The sequence below is a fragment of the Pelodiscus sinensis genome, chromosome 1, assembly GCF_049634645.1.
Source record: "Pelodiscus sinensis isolate JC-2024 chromosome 1, ASM4963464v1, whole genome shotgun sequence".
NCBI lineage: Eukaryota > Metazoa > Chordata > Testudines > Trionychidae > Pelodiscus > Pelodiscus sinensis.
The window spans coordinates 197,673,361-197,694,967 of record NC_134711.1 but is presented as its reverse complement, the minus strand read 5'-3'; the positions used below and the strand labels follow the sequence as shown (position 1 = coordinate 197,694,967).

The window sequence follows — 21,607 nt, the reverse complement described above, 5'->3', positions numbered from 1 at the left end:
AAAAAGATTAGGGGTTTGGAACAGGTCCCATATGAAGAGAGGCTAAAAAGACTGGGACTTTTCAGCTTAGAAAAGAGGAGACTGAGGGGGAATATGATAGAGGTCTATAAAATCATGAGTGGTGTGGAGAGGGTGCATAAAGAAAAGTTCTTCATCAGTTCCCATAATAAAAGGTCTAGAGGACACCAAATGAAATGAATGGGTAGCAGGCTTCAAACTAATAAAAGAAAGTATCAGAGGGGTAGCCGTGTTAGTCTGAATCTGCAAAAGCGACGAGGAGTCCTGTGGCACCTTATAGACTAACTGAAGTGTAGGAGCATAAGCTTTCGTGGGCAAAGACCCACTTCGTCAGATGCATCTGAGGAAGTGGGTCTTTGCCCACGAAAGCTTATGCTCCTACACTTCAGTTAGTCTATAAGGTGCCACAGGACTCCTTGTCGCTTTAATAAAAGAAAGTTCTTCTTCACAAAGCAAATAGTCAACCTGTAGAACTCCTTGCCACAGGAGGCTGTGAAGGCTAGAACTATAACAGAGTTTAAAGAGAAGTTAGATAAATTCATGGAGGTTGGGTCCATGGAGTGCTATTAGCCAGGGGGTAGGAACGGTGTCCCTGGCCTCTGTTTGTGGAAGGCTGGAGATGGATGGCACGAGACAAATAGCTGGTCATTGTCTTCGGTCCATCCCCTCTGGGGTAGCTGGTGTTGGCCGCTGTCGGCAGACAGGCTACTGGGCTAGATGGACCTTTGGTCTGACCCAGTACGGTCGTTCTTATGTTCTAAGCTCAGAGCTCGGGGTCGGGGGTCTCACTGGACCACCTTGATTTTCATGCAAACTTGCTCTTGGGTTCACATGCGGCCTTTGGTGGCCAGGCTGGCAGCTATCCTGCCCTAGACTGCCATTTTCCTGTGTCTAGTGCAGAGGTCGTGGACGTTGGAGACCTCCCCCCAAACCTCAATGAGGTCCACGATCTCCGCACTAGACCAGGCGGGCGCCTGCCTCTTGTAGCCCCGGGCAGGCTCCTGGGAGCTGCCAGCCTGGTCCCGGGAAGAGGCGGAGGGCTGGGTGGCAGTGGGTGGCTGGCTCGTGCCGTGCCAGGTGCAGGGTCTGCTGGCTAGGTGCTTGCAGGCATGCACCTGGCACAAGCATCGTAGCCAGACCGTGCCCCTTTAAGAGCTCCGGAGCCGGGAGGGGGGCAGAAGAGTTTCACTGGTTTGGCCCAGAGTGGCCACCAGGGCAAACTGGGAAGGGCTAGACTCCCACTAGTTCGAATTAAGTGGCTACACAGCCCTTATTTCAAACTACTTAATTCGAACTAGGCGTTAGTCCTCGTCGAATGAGGTTTACCTAGTTCGAATTAAGCGCTCCACTAGTTCGAATTAAGTTCAAACTAGCAGTTTGTATGTGTAGCGCCTATCAAAGTTAATTCGAACTAACGGCTGTTAGTTCAAATTAACTTTGTAGTGTAGACATACCCTTAGTTCTTAAAAAAATAATATGTATTTATCTCAGAGTTAAGGTAGTAGTATAGAGTGCCCAGAAGTCCTGATTTTGTAGGGAAAGTCATAATATCGAATAGCGAAGCAGACAGGAGACTGCAGACAGGGGAGTTGAAGAGGGAGAGCAAAGCGACCCCACCACCGAAGAGGCTACCCGGTGAGAGTACTAGCTGTGGTGTGAGTGTGTGTGTGTGCCTGACTGTTTGAATTTTACAGTTTGAAGTGTGAATTGAGAGTCTGATTCCAGGTGAGTGCTAGCCGTTTTCCAATTTTTATTGAATAGTGCTAGTACTGACACACACTGGAGCAATATATTTAAATTTAGAAGAAAATAGTTATCTTAAAATAACAAGAAACCTAACCGCATATTTACATATTTGATAAATAAAAAATGCTAACTTGGAACCTGACTAGCCAGGCTAGATACTAGCCTGACTAGTAGCTGAGGTTCTTTCTCTTTGTAACTGTAGGGAAGAAGAAACAGAAGTGGACAAACCTTTCCCTATTGTGTAACTCGTGATGATGACCAGTTAGTGTTACAAGATGGCTCTTGTGCAATTCTCAACAGACATGGTTTTTTTTCAGAAGTCAGCAAAGGTGGGACCCTTTCTGATAGCAGAAATAGCCACATCTCCTTAAATAATAGGAGTTTTTTCAATCTGGCCAAGTAATAGACTTTTCAAACCACACATACACATGCACACAAGTTGAATACTATCATTATTTTTAATAATTACAGATAAACATTCTGAAAGATTATTCCACTGGAATACAAGTGACTAATTTAGGTTAAATATGTACTACTAAGCAATGAATTAGCTTTACATGGTGAAATGCCAAGCTCCTGAAACATAAACTTTTCTATTACAGTGTTCCCTGCACATAAAGTAGTCAGTGACATATATACAATGAAGAGGGCTCTGTAGAAACCCTTGTCTCATTCAGCAAGGTACACAGGCTGAGGAAAGTGTATTCTTTAGCACAGAACACAGTAAGCAGTAAAGACAGGATATGGACATTTTTAGATTATGCAATTTAAAGAAACTTGAGTAGGGTTTGTGGAAAGATATGTAGTTTATAGATATGGACTTGTTAATTATTGTTATGAAAACGATCATATACAAAGTGATTTTTTTTACCTTTAAATACTCCTCGTTTCCATGCAGATACATTCAGAGTGTAAGCAGCTGTGTCATCAGCTTCTACAGTAAGGTTTGGAGCACCAGCCACCATTGAAAGATCTGAAGTCACCTAAGAAGACAGATTGCACACACAAAAAATCAAATCTAACTCTGCTTCCAAAGAAAATGAAAAATATATCTTTTCCAGTAGTTTTGAATAGTAACATAATCTTTCCTCTTGTATTGAGCAAATACAGAATTAGAGATTGCAAACATTATGTATGTATTCAATGTACCTGGCACTGTGCCACTAACCCCACAGGACCAAAAGATATTCAACAACTTCAAATGTAAGGCTACTTTTATTTAGAGGTGTCTAAATAATGGATTTAGGAGCCAAACTTTAGAACTGTTTTGAAAACTGATGATATATTTAAATAAATCTTTTGTTAAGGAAATATTTTCAATGATATACTTCAATAGACACAATTCCTCCCAAAGCCCCACAGTGCAAAGGGCAAGAATGCATGCTGCACTAACGTTTAGGATGGTGGAGACTATTCCTCTGTCTTCCTTGGCCAATGAGAGGAGATTTATAGGGTAGCCATACATTCCTTTCTTTGCCCATCACTTTCAGTGTAACTTGTATTCCCCAAGGGCACTGGAATGGTGCACCCTTGTGTAGGACAATTAGCATCTTGCTCTTACATAAGGGAAAGGAACCAGTTTGGTGCCTTTCCCACTGTAACCTGTACTAGGTCCAAGGAAAACATGACCTTTAGTGATGTAGAAACTTAGTAAGGGGTTTATTTCTTTATAACTTTGTAGTTGGAAATATACAGTAAAATGTGTATATACATACATATACACTTTAAAAAAAAACCTCTGTTTACCTTTAAAGTCTTCCCTTCCTGAATCTGTGTTTAATTGAATTGTAGTTTTTTCATGGACTTTCAGACCATATTCATTTAAACAATTTCAGTAACTTGCCCCACATTTTATATTAAAATCATTTATATATACTTTTCTGATGACTTCTGACTTTCTTAAAATAACTGAAATATATTTGTTACTATTCAAAGTTTATTAATTTCTCCCAAATCTAAATAACAATTTAAAGCCTCAGTGAAAGGCTCATTCCCTTTCAGTTAAATTTACAGAAGTTACTGACATCTGATGAGATGATACTTTCTTTAAAACCTTCTTATAAACAACTGTGTTATTTGTACACTATGTAATGATGCTCCTTTATTATTGGAAAACTGAGTATTCAATTTTGTGGAGATTATCATATAATACTATTGTAGAAAGCTTGGGGAAAAAAATCACCCTGCTATTTCATCATCTCTAAATTGAGGCTCTTCATAGGCATTTCAAAGTAGTGATTGGTTTATCTAGTTAATCATGTATCTTCCTTATCTTTCTAAATCCCTTTATTGTTATGGAATGAATGCTATGCTTTGTCATTTCTATTTATGCTCCTCTAATTGTTCTTTCTTGTTTCTGTTTCATTTTATGATGTTTCTGCTGCATGTTATTACCAGTTGCTTGACTTACAAAACAAAAACAAACCATCATTCTCATGACTCTGGTATTCTTTATTCTCCTTCTGTCTACAATTTAACTGTCCCTGTAATGCCTTGGTTTAACCAACTGCCTGCTAATTCAATTATAATCAGACTTCTCCCTGGACATATATACATCTAACTGGTTACACAAAATATGCTCCTGCAGTGTTAAAATCCATATAATATTGAAATTTTCTTCTTTGTCTGTCTTTTCTTGATCCTCTTTCCCTCATTTTCCCCTAAGGTCTCTTGTCTCATACTTCTGCCAGATATGAATGAAGGAACTTACAAGGTGATATTTTTAAAATTGTGCAAGTCAAATAATTTGAGCTTTTTTCTTTTTCTCCCCATTACAACTGAGCACATTAGGAAATTAAATACAAAGAAATTGCAGAGTCAAAATGAAACACTGTAAAACATGTAAAAGCAAAGTTCCAAAAGGAGGGTAGTAATTTTTATTCTTGTTTTCTGATTAAAGGTGTAGTTTCTTTCATTTATGTTGTAGAATACATACTATAAAATCAGAGGATGTGAAACATGGACAGACTAAAATCACTATTTTAATCTTTTTAGACTTCTTTACCAATTTGTGATTTCAACTGTATGACTTCAAAGTTAAATACTGTAATAGTTTTGTATTTTATATAAATATTGGTTCATCTTTTCTATCTTTGTATCAGTTAAAGGACCTTCAACTTAATATCAAATCTTTTGTAGATACTCGGCATTAGGTCAAATTTGTAATGAGTGTATGTCGACCTTAGCTCATAATGTGGACCAGTCCTTTGACATGCCAGTGCTGTGCCTAAATTTGTGTTTCAGCGTACACACAGGACTGTGCTTTGGACAGCTGGAAAGGATCTGTTTGGCTCTCACAAGTCCCCTCAAATTAAAGCTTTTGCAGGTGACTAGAGCCCGATCTTGCCATCACTGACATCCTGCCCTCCTTCCTTGTATTTGAGGTACACTGACCTGCCTTTCCAGGATGCCAGAGATCTGACCAATTGCCTCTCTTGATATATTTTTTCCCATTAGACCAAATTGGCAGGGATCCAGTGGATTTTCCACCTTCTTTGCAGCTGCATGTGTGCACAATTTATATTAAAACAGTAAAATTAGGAATTTTAAATACAGGAAGCAGTATAAGCATATTTAATTAGTTGATATTTGTGTCCAGTGAGAATAAAGGCTAAAGGGCCAGCTTCCACAGATAAATGAGACTGAGGGTATGACTGGTAGGACTGATTACCGGTAGGGAGAAAGAGACCTGAAGTATCCCAGTCTGAGATCCACTATGATACACTCCACACTCCTCAAAGGGGTTAGGGTGAGAAGATGCTAAGTATGTTGAGTTGTAGGGACCTGGCTGAAGAGTTATTGATTACACCTAGTTATATGGTATAAGTCTTGTATCCTGCACGGGGCCCAAATAACTGCTTATATACGAGAAAGAGTGAGCACATAAAATTGGGTGGCAGCACTAAATTAATAATGTTGTATCCTTAACTTCATCCCAGTGTCTGTCTGTCTTTCTTTCACCTGATTATCCAGATCTACCACTTAAGATTTGCCACTTGCTTCAGTGGCCAGTGAAACAGGCCCCCAAATGCCATCTGAAATTGGTATTTCCTCAATCTTCCATCAGTCTGATCTAAACAAAACTGGGCTCAACTCCCCCATTCCAGTTCAGTGTAATGGGTGTAATGAGGAAGTTGAGGCTGCCTGAGGAGCTATAAAGGAGAATTCAAAATCCAGACAGGGGAGTTCAGAACCCAGTGCCCAGCATCTTAAAAGAGTGCATAGAAAGTTCAGGCTCAGAGTTTAAAAAGGAAGAGAACCCATAAACCTTAGAGCCAGAAAAGCTCAGAGGAAGAGCAGAACACAGCTGACAGCTTCAGTGAAGGCACACTCTGAAACAAGGAGTGGTGAAAATTCCCTGGTTGAACAGTGGAGCCAGGTCAGACAAGTGAAAGTAGAAGGCAGGAACATTGAAGTTAGCAGGCTGTAACTGGCCCCAGGCAAGAAAGCCAGGTCAGAGAGGACTTGCAGACTAAGATCAGCAAAGCGAGATGGCTGCAGGTCTCGGAGCTGGTGACCTGAAGCTGGAATACCAGAAAGGTTTGAAGATAGGGGAACAATGGTGGGCTGAGCCCAACTTATGTATCTAGGCAAGAGGTAGAACCATTCCCATGAATGACACAGGGCAGAATAACACCCTAACTACTGAAGAATGGTGAAGGAGGTCAAAGTCGTACCTGAGAGCTGAGCAGAGGTGTAAGTACGAGACACCAGAGCCAGATTTGGACTGTTGAGATAAATGTAATGTTTGGATTGTGCTGGGAGAGCCTGATTTACGGTAGTGGGGCCTTTGGTAATAAATTAACTGTGTAAAGAGAGCAACATATATGCTTCAAAGGCTGTTCTGAGTTACTATGTAAGGAATCAAAATGGAAACTGAGGTGAAGAAACACTTGCTGGGCTGCCCAGAGGCCATGCACTTGCATGCCCCAATGCAATTACTATGGAACTCACTAATAAGCTCATCAACTTCTGCTATGTCTCCCACAGATTCAAATACCAGCCATCTGTCATCAATGAATTGCTCCTACTCATTTATCTTTACAAGTACTTCTAACTGTCTCTTTCAGCTATTCATGCCTTCAAAGGCCTAATTTCCGAACAATGCTCACAACAAAATTATCTCCTTTATCAGAAACCTTGACAACCATAAACATACTGCAGCCATCACTTAAGACATTTTTTTGTTCTATTCAGTAAACTGTTTGCACTGCTCAGATGCTTGCAACTACAATAATGACTCACATTCAGAATAAAGTTTTTTAAAGCACTTGATTCACTCAGTATCTTACACACTACTGGACTCTCACAGCTTCCATTAGCAATTTTTTAAAATCTTGTATTATATCCCCAAGAGCAATCAGGATGGGAACAGAATTATAGTGTTATTCTAGACCAAAATTCAGTTATTTAAGATTTTGATAAAAATAATTTCTTGTTATTACTTTGGCCAGTATCTTTATGAGAAAGTTAATATTTGTAACTACATATTAGATACAATGGCTGGGAATGCTTTGGGTCAATTATATACTTCGGGTCAATTATATTCTGTCTTAAATTATTTATACTGCTGTAGCATTTAGAAGCCACCAATCAAGAATCATTGTGTTAGGCACTTGTACACACACACAACAATACGAAGGCCCCTACCCCCCAAAAATTTATAAAAATGCCAGTGTTTTAGAAAGGTAGATATTATTATACCAATTTTATAGAGAAGGAAAATAAAGATTATATACATTAAGATGTTTGTTCAGGGTCACAAAGCACACATATAGGAGAAATGGTTATAAAAACCAACCACTTCCTCAGATGAAGTTTGCATATTGTTCAAAAACAGAAAAGAATGAAAATGAGAGTAATAAAAATAAACATACTATTAATATCAGGAAGGGTCGTTATAATTACCATTTCTGAAATATTTGTTCTATCAGTCTGAAATGCTTGGTATCTATGTAGCAGCACTCCATATAGGGAGAATAAGTGAGGAAGTTACTGAAAGACAATAACTCTGTAACCTGTGGGGAAAAGATTAATCATTTGATGCGTAAATCCAATGTTGTCTTATCCTTTAATTGAATGAGAATTAACTGCAGATTTTCAAGTCTTTCTGGGTATGTCTACACTACCCCGCTTGTTCGAACTAGCGGGGGTAATGTAGTCATCTGCAGTTGCAAATGAAGCCCGGGATTTGAATTTCCTGGGCTTCATTTGCATGAAGCCGGCCGGCGCCATTTTTAAATGCCGACTAGTTCGGACCCCGTGCCGCGCGGCCACACACGGCACGGACTAGCTAGTTCGAACTAGCGGGGTAGTGTAGACATACCCCCTGATATTCCAAACCACAACCTTAAGAGAGGATAATAGGCAGCCTTACAGTTGAGGTCCTTTTTGAACTATGCAGTTGTTTGGGGACTAGAAGCAGAAAATCATCACTTTCATTTTAGTCCGGAATTGATGTGATGTCTTTCTGGAAAGCCTTCCATTGTTGCACAAGGCTGATATGAGTATGTTTATGGTTCCTGCCAGTAGTGCAGCAATTGAAAGGGTGTTTAGCCAAGGAGGGATTGTAATGCACCCACATCGTACCAGACTGGGTGATAATGTGGTGGAAAAGAGAATATATCACAAATGTAATACTGAATTCTAACTTTGTTCACGAATGAAGACTTTTTTTATTTCTAATTTCATTTTGTGCACCTAGTTTTACATAGCTGTTGCTCAAGGCTGCTATGAATATGTTTGTATAAATACATAAAGTGTGCAGTTTGTTACCTTTTAGCTGAGTAGTCAAAAACTAAACACTACTACTAGTAGTTAGCAAGTACGACAAGTATGATTCGGATTCATGTTAATAAATGAAAACAGATAGTGATTATTGTTATTTATCGATATTGATGGCTTATACAAAAGTGACTTGACATTTTTTAATTAAGCCTTGAGACTCGACTTGGGACTTGACTCGAAAGTGACTGTACGGACTTGAGACTCGACTTGAGACTTGAACTGTAGTAACTTGAGACTTGAACTGTAGTGACTTGAGACTTGACTTGGACTTGACAATGACGACTTGAAGACAACACTGGTATTTATATGAACACAGTTAAACTCAAATTTCCAAACCCCAATTGTCCAAAATGCTTTTTTTTTAAATTTTAGGTATATCTAAGCTATTCATGTAATAACAGTTATTTGTAGTTACCTTTATTGTAAAATTGTTATTTAAAACTATTCTACTTATTTTCTGTGAAATATGATCACATAATAGCTGTTATTCTTTTTAGCAAGTTTTTTTGCAAACAGCATCGATAGATTACAGCCGTATCTTGGTATTTAATTATCTCGGTATTTAATAAAATAAAGAAACATATTAACTATTCTTTTAGAAAAGAAAACAATTCAATGTATAGGTAAATAAAGGATAAATATTTAATTTGTGGGACAGAGCTAAGGTATATTTAAATAAAAAGAACATGAAATAAATCTATTTCAATTTTTCTTAGCAATTTAAGAAAAACACAATTTATGTGTTCATCAAAACTCCATTTACTCAAAACTGCAGGTTTTTTTCACATTAAAAGTGGAATCCAGTGTATAGTTAAATGCCCACATTGGGATGATAAATAAAATATAAATGCATTCATAAATTGGCTGTTCCAGATGGCATTAGGGATTATTTACGTTCATTTAACCAGAATTCAAGATAGCAAAAGTTAAAATGTCTGTGTATGTTTATATTTTAAACTGTGTTTTTCTGTTTTATAACAACATTGTGTACTACCCTTTGTTTGAAAAGACCCTTTTATTGCAACTTAGTTTGATATTCTGAAGCAAGTAAAATAGCATATTTGATGTGGGTTAAACATGGTATTTTATTATTTAATTTTATGCAAATATTATTAATAATGTATTAATATTCCAGCTCTTCCCTTACCCCACCATTGAGATATTTAATATCTAGAGAATTCACTTACAATAACTACATATAACACCTTCAAATCAACATTTGCTGTAGGTTCAAATATTTTTTTGATTCCAGCATGCCAAGCTGAGAGAAGAAGTTACTCATCTTGTGCAGTAATGATGGTTCTTCGAGATGCAAGTCCCTGTGGGTGCTCCACTGTAGGCGTCGGGCTTGTCCCTGTGCCACAGATCCAAAATGCGATGAATAAGAACTGAGTAGGGATCCAGGTCCGAAGTAGAACACCATGAATAGAACCACTGCCATTCATGGAGATAGGTGTTACGTGTATTGAGTCTTCTACTATGTAACAGGACGTGTCTAACACTTAGGAACAACTCATCTCTGTTTGTTGGAACCAACTAGGCACCATGCAGTCAAAGCGCGGTGGTCTGGCTGAGGGTGTACCAAGCGCCTGTGGTTCTGTGTCAGCAAATTGCGACATCTGGGAAGATGATACGGAGGATGGATCGACATAGGTAAGGAAACCACGTCAAACGTGGCCAAAAGGGGGCCACCAGTATTACTCTGGCCTCTTCCATGGTTATCTTCTTCAGAACTTTGCGAACGAGAGGAGTAGGGGGAAGGCGTATAGAAGGTGGTGTCTCCAGTTGCATAGGAGAGCATCTCCCCCCTCGATCTCGGTCTGATTCCCGCTTTCGAGCAGTATTGAGGGCACTTCACGTTGTGATGCATGACAAAGAGGTCTATAGATGGATATCCCCAGCAGTGGAAAAGCACATGGAGCATGTTTGGATGTAAGTCCTATTCGTGATTTGTCAAAAAATGCCTGCTGAGGGCATTGGCTGTGACGTTCTGCTCGCCAGGGAGGTACGCTGCGATAATCACAACTTCGTGTTGGTTGAACCAATTCCATAATCGCATCGCCTCCATGCAAAGGAAGCGGGACCAAGCTCCTCCCTGTCTGTTTATATAATATACCGTTGTCATACTGTTAGTAAGGATACGAACAACACCACCACGAATCAGGGGGTGGAAGTGTCTGCAGGCATTGAACACAGCTCTCAACTCGAGGAAATTGATATGTTGCAAGGACTCCTGAGCCGACCAGCAGCCTTGGATCTGATGATCTTGTAAATGTGCGCCCCATCCCAGCAGCGATGTATCGGTGGTAATCTGCATAGTTGGTTGAGGTTGGTGAAATGGTATTCCATCCAACAAATTGTCCAAGATGGTCTCCCATACTAACAATTCTTTTATGTGGCAAGGTACCATCACCCTCCTGTGGACGTCGTGACCGTTTGGCATATATATCGAGGTAATCCAATGTTGAAGGCATCTGCAGTTCAATCTTGCGTGTGCTACGACGTATGTTGTAGATGCCATGTGTCCCATGAGTTGTAGACAGGTAAGTATAGGGGTTCTGGGACTGATGGAGAGAACCTGTACAAGGCCTTGAATAGTTTGGAATCTGTTTGCAGGTAAGTATGTACGAGCTGTGGTAGAATCAAGATTTACACCTATGAACTCTATGGATAGCTACGGTATCATGGATGACTTTGGAATGTTGATTATAAGACTGAGTGCTTCGAATACAGCTCTTATTGTGTTGGCAGCATGAAGTGCTTCATCGAAAGAAGGCGCTCTCATTAAACAATCATTGAAGTAAGAGAATATGATGATTCCCGCACATCGTAAGTAGGCTATCACTACCGCCAGTGTCTTCGAGAAAACCCTGGGGGCTGATGAAAGGCTGAAAGGCAGAACCTTTTACTGGAAGTGCTCTGAACCAACTTCAAAACATAGAAAGCGCCTGTGAACCAGATGAATGGTCACATGAAAGTAGGCGTCCTGCAGGTCAAGGGACGTAAACCAACCACCGCTGTCTAGTGGTGGAATGATAGTTGTTAAACTCACCATCTTGAAGCGTTGTTTGCTAAGGTACTGATTTAGTAGACGAAGGTCTAGGATTGGCCTCCAACTCCCTGATTTTTTCTGCATCAGGAAATAGTGGGAATGAAATCCTTTGCCTTTGATTTCTTCCGGTACCCTTTCCACCGCTCCAATAGTTAAAAGATGAGTAACCTCATGTTTCAAGAGAGACTCATGAGATGGGTCCCTGAAGAGGGATGGGGAAGAAGGGGTAGGAGGAGGAAGTGAAATAAGGAGAATGGTGAAGCCCAAAGCAATTAGCTGCAGGTCCCATCGGTCAGTGGTCACTGAGGCCCATTATTAGTGGAAAGGCCTCAGGCGATGGTGAAAAATGTGCGGTTGTGGCACGATGGTGGGCGATCAGCGGAATGGTCTGTAGTCCCTTGACCGAGGCATCAAACCTGCTACCTGGTGTTTTGTTGATTGGAGGCTCTCATTTGTGGACGTTGTTTCTGCTGTCGTTGTCTGCTTTGTTGGTGTTTTTGTTGTCTGTAATGAGGCATTGGATATGAGAAGGGTCTTTGCTTTTGGTAGGGCATGTAGCATTTTCGATGATATGGCGGTGTATACATGCCCAACGTCCTGAGTGTTGTCCTGGAGTCCTTGACAGAATGGAGGACTTGGTCTGTCTTTTCCACGAAGAGACTCTGCCTGTCAAAGGGCAGGTTTTCCACCTTTGAGTGGAGATCTTTTGGCACTTTCACCTGGTGTAGCCATGATGTTCTGCACGTGACCAGCGGTGGTTCATGCTGCTGTATCCACAGTGTCAAGTGCTATATGAAGGGCTGTTCGAGAAGCCTTGTATCCTTCCTGTACCACCACCTTGAGAACCTGATGCTTACTGTCTGGCAGGTATTCTAGGCTTGGAACTAACTTTGAATAATTGTCAAATTTGTAATTGGCCAGGAGGACAGAATAATTGGTCATTGTTAGAGTTAAAGTGGTTGATGAGTAAACTTTTCTTCCAAAAAGGTCCAAACACGTTGGCTACGTCTACACTGGCCCCTTTTCCGGAAGGGGCATGTAAATTTCACTAGTCGTCGTAGGGAAATCCGCGGGGGATTTAAATATCCCCCGCGGCATTTAAATAAAAATGTCCGCCGCTTTTTTCCGGCTTTTAAAAAAGCCGGAAAAGAGCGTCTAGACTGGCCCCGATCCTCCGGAAAAAGTGCCCTTTTCCGGAGGGTCTTATTCCTACTTTGAAGTTTCACGAGGAGTAACGGTAGTTCGGAATAGGACCCTAGTCCGAACTACCTAGTTCGAGCCCCGTGTAGCCGCTCTACACGGGGTTCGAAGCAGCGGGGATTTAAAAATGGCGGCTCCCCGCTTATGCTAATGAAGCCCGGGAAATTCAAATCCCGGGCTTCATTAGCAAGTGCGGTATGCATACATTACCCCGCTAGTTCGAACTAGCGGGGTAGTGTAGACATACCCATATTGAAGAGCTTTAGCTCTCTGCTGTGCTGCATCCACAACAAGAGAATTTGGTTGTAGATGGATGAAGAGGAATTCCATGCCTTTAGCAGGGACAAAGTATTTCTTGTCTGCTTTCTTATTTGTAGCAGGAGTTGACCGGCGTTTGCCATATGTCATCTGCTATTACTAAAATTGCATCATCGATTGGAAGTGCAACTTTTAACCTTTGGGATGGGTGCAGGTTCCTAAGTAGATGATGTTGCTTTTGCTGGACCTCGGAGAGTTGTACCTGTTGGCTATCTGCGACTCTTTTGAACAACTTCTGAAATTGCCGGATGTCCTCAGTGGGTGATACATCACCGGGGAAGACAGCGTCATCAGGTGACAATGAAGACAGATCTGTAGGCGAGTGTCTTTGTGGCTTCTCATGATCCGACAACTGCCCCCTTCTGGTTCTGAATGATATGGAACAGGGGGCTTGATTCCAGTGGGAGTATGAGGTCTCATTCCTGATAGGGCAGGAGAGTCTGTCCTGTTATCTGAGGGTCAAGGCTGGTGACAGGAAGGTGATCTTATTGTGTCATGTCATGGAGAGTATGAGGGATATCTGTTATAATAAGTGTGTCTACATGGATGGTCATAGTGCCATGCGTGAGGTTGCGAATGTCTGGAGGAGTATCTGCTCCTGTGAAAATCGTGGTGTCTATAGCAGCTGGAAAGTGTGGGAGACCTGGGTGACCACGATCTGCCCCTTGAATGTGTAGAAGATGCCGGTGAACTTTGGTGCCGATGATGGTAATGGGAGGAAGTGTAAGACAGTGAATAATAACTTCACCTTGTGGTCTGGTGTCTTGGTGAATGACTGGAAGTAAATGACCGAGCTGGAGACAGTGAAGGCGGTTCCGGAGAAATCTCAGTGTGCTCTGGACATGGCAATGGGGTTGGCAGTTTGTGCGACTTTTGACAACTTTAGTCGTGCTGGAGACTGTTCATGTGGAGACTATGCCGGTGTCGACATGGGCATCGGTGCTGGCTGTGCAGCCGTATGTGAAGTTGGTGCTGGCAATGAGCGGTGCAGCGGTGCCAGCTGTGTTCGGTGCTGACACTTGGTGGTGCCAGTTGTGTTGCCGATGTCGGCGCCGGTTCAAGGCTCGGTGCCGGTCGAGTTGCAGCAGTGGTTTTCAGTGCCGAATCTCTGGATGGTACCAGGTCGGGTGCCGAGGTACTCCGGCCATATTTGTGCTTATCAGGCCGGCGAATGGAAGCCATGCCCTAAGTGCCTGGTTTCCCCTGTGCTAATATGCATCGGGGTAAGGAGCGTGAGGGAGAAGGCCTCCTCTTTGCATGGCCAGACTTGGGCAAAGCAGGTCAGTGTCTGCTGGTACAGCCGATTCTGGGGGGGTGAGAGGAATCGGTCTCAAGCAGCTGTAATGCTTTGTTGAACAAGAGCATTTTCAGCCTCATCTCCCTGTCCCACCTAGCTCGAGCTATGAGCTTTGAACAGTGGGGACATTTCTGGGGAATATATCCCTCACCAAGGCACCGTAGGCAGAGCGAGTGCCCATCTGAGGCAGGCATCGGTTTGTGGCATGTGCCGCACTTTTTAAAGCCGGGAGAACCCGGCATGGTTCGATCAGGCAGCATCTTTTGTCCTCTAACGCAGGGAGAGGACTAAGTTTTCTCAGATCTAGTATCTATAAATACACTATCTATATTATTTATTTATTATTTAAACAAAGCTATCAACTATGAACAAACTAACTAACTACTACTACAACTGAACAACTATATAACTAGCAATTAACTATGAACAACTTTTCTCTCAATTCCTGACAGGATCCAATGAGAGAGTGTTCACTCCGTCCACGGCTGAGGACGGTTAGGAGGAACTGGCAGGAGCCGGACCGCGCACCCAGAAACGGTGCAAACAGCACAAGATGCTCATCGCGCATGCACAGTCCAGCAGACTACGGCTGAAAAAGATCTCCGATCTGTGGCGCCAGCTGTCCCTGTGAGTGCTCCTGACACCTATAGTGGAGCACCCACAGGGACACTGCTCGAAGAAGAACACTTCATGAATTAGGTCAGAATAAAGGAGAATGACAAAGGATAGCCACACTGGTAAGCTGAAGCAAGTCCACTGTTAAAAGAGCTGATATTTGGTCTCACGAAGGTGATAACTTTCATTTTAAAAGGCTTCTTGCTCCTTCCCTTGCAAAGATAGCCTTAATAACTCCAATTAGTGCAAACTACTTGCAATGGTTGAAAGGAACAAGCAACTGAATTCCACTCCTGCAGTTGGAGGATTGTGGGGATCTAGTGACTCCATCCTACACAGACACTTCCTTATTCACTAGTAGTTGCAAGTCATTTGCAAAGTCATGTCTGTAAAAAGGCCAAAAATGAAGCTCTTGTTTTCATCTAGTGCATTGTAATGAGCCATGCTGCTGTTTGTACATGTTCCCCAAAGCTTGTGCATAGAGCTGTCCCCTGGCTTGAAGTACAAGCAGCTCTGTTATTCCACAGAGCAGTTACTCCCACTTCCTCTAATCAACTGTCACATTCCAACTGACACAGGGTATGTCTACACTACCACTCTAGTTCGAACTAGGGTGGTTAATGTAGTCATTCGAAGTTGCAAATGAAGCCCGGGATTTAAATATCCCGGGCTTCATTTGCATCTTGCCAGGCGCTGCCATTTTTAAATCCCCGTTAGTACGGACTCCGTGCCCACGGCTACACGCGGCACGGAGTAGGTAGTTCAAATTAGGCTAATTCGAACTACCGTTACTCCTTGTGGAATGAGGTGTACTGGTAGTTCGAATTAGAAAGCCTAATTCGAACTACCTACTCCGTGCCACATGTAGCCGCGGGCACGGAGTCCGCACTAGCGGACATTTAAAAATGGCGGCGCCTGGCTTTATGCAAATGAAGCCCGGGAAATTCAAATCCCGGGCTTCATTTGCAACTCCGGTTGCCTACATTACCACCCTAGTTCGAACTAGGGTGGTAGTGTAGACATACCCAGGGTGTCTACAGTAGCTGGAGGGGGTTAAAGTAATAGGAAAGGGGAAGATAAAAAGAGGGAAGAGATGAGCACTCAGCAAACAAATCAAGATGTTGAGAACAAAATTAATCATGAAACCAAAGGACATGAGAAGAAATTCCTGAATTGCTATTACACTAATACTAGAAGCCTAGGAAACAAACAATAGAAACTGGAATTGCTAATTTATGAGCATACATTAAATCTAGCTGCTATTATTAAAATCTAGTGGGATGATTTGCATGATTGGAATGTTAACAATTAATGGATCAAGTGGGTAAAAGGGAAGGGAGAGTACTACCTTATGTCAAAAACAGCATTATTTATTCCAAAGCCACTGATAACTGAGGGTAAGTCTACACTGCCACTCTAGCTCAAACTAAGGTGGCTAATATAGTCATTCGAAGTTGCAAATGAAGCCCGGGATTTAAATATCCCGGGCTTCATTTACATCTTGCCGGGCGCCGCCATTTTTAAATCCCCGTTAGTGTGGACTCCGTGCCCACGGCTACATGTGGCACGGAGTAGGTAGTTCGAATTAGGCACGGCACGGAGTAGGTAGTTTGAATTAGGCTCTCTAATTCGAACTACCGGTACACCTGATACCACAAGGAGAAACGGTAGTTCAAATTAGAAAGCCTAATTCGAACTACCTACTCCGTGCCGCGTGTAGCCACGGGCACGGAGTCCGTACTAACGGGGATTTAAAAATGGCAGTGCCCGGCAAGATGCAAATGAAGCCCGGGATATTTAAATCCCGGGCCTCATTTGCAACTTCGAATGCCTACATTAGCCACCCTAGTTCGAACTAGGGTGGCAGTGAAGACATACCCTTAGACAAATATAATCCTGAATGTTTATGGATAAATGTTGTAACAGATAAAACTTAACATTGGGTACTCGTTGGTATCTGATACAGACAAACAAATCACACTAGGAAGAAGATGACTGTCTCCTTACACACCTAACTATATACAATTTAGGAGAAAAACCTGTGGGATCATGGGCATCTTCACTTGGAGTGACACATTTTGGAGGTTTCAGACTGCCAGTACTAAAAGAAACTTGATATTTCTAAACACAGATTACAATTTCCTAACTCAATTCTATATGGGTATGTCTACACTACCACCCTAGTTTGAACTAGGGTGGTTAATGTAGGCAACCGAAGTTGCAAATGAAGCCCGGGATTTAAATTTCGAGGTGTACCGGTAGTTCGGAATAGGAAGCCTAATCCGAACTACCTAGTTCATGCCGCGTGTAGCCGCGGGCACGGAGTCCAAACTAGCGGACATTTAAAAATGGCGGTGCCCAGCAATATGCAAATGAAGCCCGGGAAATTCAAATTCCGGGCTTCATTTGCAACTCCGCTTGCCTACATTAACCACCCTAGTTTGAACTAGGGTGGTAGTGTAGACATACCCTATAAAACCTTTCCTTACTAAATAAAGAGGGACTGATCCCAGAACAAATGTGAATGATAACTTCCCATCATTTAAAAAAACAACCCTTATTAAATGGCCAAAAAGCCACAATCCCACAGTTGAGAAAGAAGGCCATGATTGTTAAAAAATCAACCTGGTTTAAAGGGGAACTGAAGATAGTTGTAAATATATCTATCTATCTATCTATCTATCTACACACACACACACACACACACACACACACACACACACACACACATATTAAAAGAGTAATGAAAGAAAGGGGAAGTTGAGAGTAATGAATTAAGTATGTAGAAAATTGACAAGGAAAGCCAAGGAATACAAGAGGAAATCTATGGCCAACAGCATTAGACAATAAGAAATTTTAAAAAATATATTATGAACAAAAGAATCCTAACAATGGCAAAAAGTCCATTATGACACGGAAATGGTGACATTATCGATAATAATGCAGAAAAAGCAAAAGTGTGCAATAAATAGTTCTTTTCTATAATTGAGGGAAAACAGATGATATTGTCAAATCATATTGATGACAGTACTCTTTCTATTCTACTAGTATATTTAGAGGGTGTTAAATAGAAGATACCACAGTAGGACATTTTTAAATCAGCAGGTCCAGATAGCTTGCATCCAAGAATTTTAAAAAATCTGACTGAGGAAATAACTGGAACATTAATATTAATTTTCAGCAAGCCTTGGAACGGCGAGGAAATTCCAGAAGACTGTAAGAAAGCTAATGTTGTACTAGTTTTTTTCAAATGGTAAATGAGATAACCTGGGGAATTATATGCCTGATGTTGATCCTGAGCAAGATAATGGAAAGAGGGTAACATAATTTAAGCAAATCAGATTGGATTTATGAAAACTAGATCCCATCAAACTAACTTGATATAATTGTTGATGAAATTACAAAGTGGGCTTATAAATGTAATAGGGTTGATGTGATGTACTTAGAATTCTGTAAGGTATTTGATTTAATAACACGTAACAATTTGACTAAAAAACCTAGAATATCAAATTGACATGGCCTGCATTAATTAAATTAAAATTTGGCTAACTAATATGTCTCAAAATGTAACTGTATACCACAAATCATCATCCAATGGGTGTTTCTAGTGGCGTGCTACATGAATAAATTCTTGGTTCTATGCTATTTAAAAATTTTGTCAGTGACTTAAAAGAAAACATTAAATGATCGCCAATGAAGTTCACAGATGAGCAATGCAGACACTGAACCACTTCATCTAAAACTGGGTGGATGCAGTTCTAGAGCTCAGGAAACCAACCCCCAAATGGGGCCAAAACCCCCAAATAAATCAGTCTTTCTACATTTAAAAGTTTTACACAGGGAAAAGCTATCAGGTAAGCTCCCTTTAACAGTGAAAGAGAGATAAGCATAATGGCTGCTCCCCCAACAATTATTTATACTGGGGCTGATAGTAAACAGAAGTGTTTTTATTAAATACAAACAGTAGGATTTAAGTGGTGCAAGTGAATATGGACAGATCAAAGTAAGTTACTAAATTAAAATGAAAAAAGCAGAGCTAGTTCTAATTCACTAAGGGTATGTCTACACAGCAAAGTTATTTCAAAATAAAAGCCCTTATTTTGAAATAACTTTCCTAGCATCTACACAGCCAAAACGCTATTTCGAAATATCACTCGGGAAGGTATGCCAGGAGGGGGGTAGAGGGGAGGAAGGTGGACCAGTGGCAGGAAGGAATGGAGCTTGAGGGATGGGTTTGGACATGACTCCCAGGCCCCCCAGGTCTCCCAGCCAGGATTTGAAATATGCTCCAGGCCTGTAGATGGCCAATAGGCCATGATTTTGAGACCCCTGCACTAGATAATTACATTGGTCCCTTTTGGCCTTACAATCTATGAATATACATGTACAGGCAGTCCCCGACTTACACGGATACGACTTATGTCGGATCTGCACTTACGAATGGGGCTTTTCTCACCCCAGAGCTCGCGGGTGGCGGGACCGCCCAGAGCGCAGCGGTCCCGCCACCGCGTCCTCTGGGGGGAACTCCCCAGCACAGCAGGGAGACCCGAACAAAGCCGCACGGGCGGCGGGACCCCGCTGCCCGTGCCGCTTTGCTCCTTTGCCCCGGAGCAAAGCCGCACAGGCGGCGGGGTCCCCCGCCTCTGCGGCTTTGCTCCGGGGCAAAGGTGCAAAGCCGCACGGGCAGCGGGGTCCCGCCACCTGTGTGGTTTTGCTCGGGTCTCCCTGCTGTGCTGGGGGGGACTCCCCCCCAGCACAGCAGGGAGACAGGAGCAAGGCCACACAGGTGGCGGGACCCCGCTGCCTGTGCAGCTTTGCTCCTTTGCCCCGGAGCAAAGCCGCACGGGCAGTGGGGTCCTGCCACCTGTGTGGCTTTGCTCGAGTCTCCCTGCTGTGCTGGGGGGGACTCCCCCAGCACAGCAGGGAGACAGGAGCAAAGCCGCAGAGGCGGTGGGACCTCTGTGCCTCCGTGGCTTTGCTCGGGTCTCCCTGATCTGCTGGGGGAGGAGGGGACGCAGCTAGTGCGCCCCCCCCCTCCGCCCCAGCAGACCAGGCTTTTGTTGCGGGACGCCTGGGGTAGAGCAGCTGGGGTGCTGACGGGTTGGTCCTGCGGGGACCTACCCGGCAGCGCCCCAGCTGTTCTGTCCCAGGAGTCCAGATTCAGCCGCTGTTGAAACTGATCAGCGGCTGATTCCAGGAAGGCTGGGGCAGAGCAACTCTGCCTAGGGCTTCCTGTAGTCAGCTGCTGATCAGTTTCAGCAGCGGCTGAATCTGGAGCCAGTTCCGACTTACATACAAATTCAACTTAAGAACAAACCTATAGTTCCTATCTTGTACGTAACCCGGGGACTGCCTGTATACGTGGAAGAGACACTGAACGAGGGAGGTAAAAATTCATTTAAAAATGTAACCATGTAACTGCTAAAAATCCTAGTGGTTGAACACACTGCAGGCTCTGCAGTATAAAGTGTATTTAAGCTTAAATAAACTTTATACTGCAGAGCCTTCAGTGGAGCCTCCTTGAGCTTCCTGGAAGCCAGTGTGTTACCTACGGTGGAGGGACTGGCCTGGCCTGCCATGGATAGCAGTTGCCTACGATGGGCCCCATGGGGCTGGAGCAGCTCCCTCCCCAGAGTGGCAGGGTGCTGCTCTATTGAATTTCTGAAGGGAAATGCTGCTTTATCGAGATTTTTATCATGAGACCAAAAGATAAAATAATTTAATACTACTTTTTACTTCTAATGTAGTCTGATGATATGAATCTAACTTTATGCCCACTACAATCCACTCACATTCATTCACCATCAGATAAAAAATTGCTCCATGCCCAACGCTAAATGTGTACACAATGCCTTATGAATTTTGCTGTGGATTATATATATGGCGTAATCACAGGTAATTCCTTTTATTACTGTATTTCCTAATAAAAAGCTTCTGAGAGTTCCCCTTAACAGCATTTCTCTTCAGAGATTCACTTTCTCTCTGTCACATATGTATATGCACACATGGACACACACACATACACACACAACACACACTCTACCCCTTATTATCACCATCTCAAAACCAGAACATTCTATGAGTTTTTGAATAAATGATAAATCCCATCTTGATGTTATTAATTCAGGTTCAGCAAACTACTTATTGCTTTTCTTCAGTTCTTGTGAATATTACAGTTTTGTTGACAAAAGTCAATTTTTGTGGGCCAAAAAGTGAAAGTGTACACACTGAAATGCTCCTGCTGATGATATAACTCCCCTGCTAACCCAAAATAATAAACCACCTCAACAAGAGGAGTAGGGTTATAATGGCGGTGTTCAGGCAACATAGTGTCTATCTAGACAGATTAGTGTTTGTTGGAAGACAGCTTAATGGGATAGATGGATCTTCGGTCTGCTCTAATACAGGTTGGTCCTCCCTGATCCAGCATTCTCAGGACCTGACTGATCCCAGATGAGGAAATTTGCCAGATCAGGGCAGGTAATTTCTGGTTCCCTTGCTACCAGTCCCACCCACCCCCGGCCTCCACTGGGCTTCCTGGTTCCCCCCAAAGCTCAGCTGAGCTGCATGCTGGG

The 21,607-nt window shown here is 42.5% G+C and overlaps 1 protein-coding gene across 3 annotated transcripts in view; it reads right to left on the bottom strand.

Moving 5' to 3' along the window:
• Nucleotides 1-21,607, bottom strand: part of CFAP47 (cilia and flagella associated protein 47) — a 665,273-nt gene that overhangs the window by 228,612 nt on the left and 415,054 nt on the right. For all 3 annotated transcript variants that reach the window (XM_075913261.1, XM_075913262.1, XM_075913264.1), the window contains exon 49: nucleotides 2,636-2,747. In XM_075913261.1, the coding sequence (XP_075769376.1) occupies nucleotides 2,636-2,747 (112 nt within the window). The remainder of the gene's footprint in view (nucleotides 1-2,635; nucleotides 2,748-21,607) is intronic.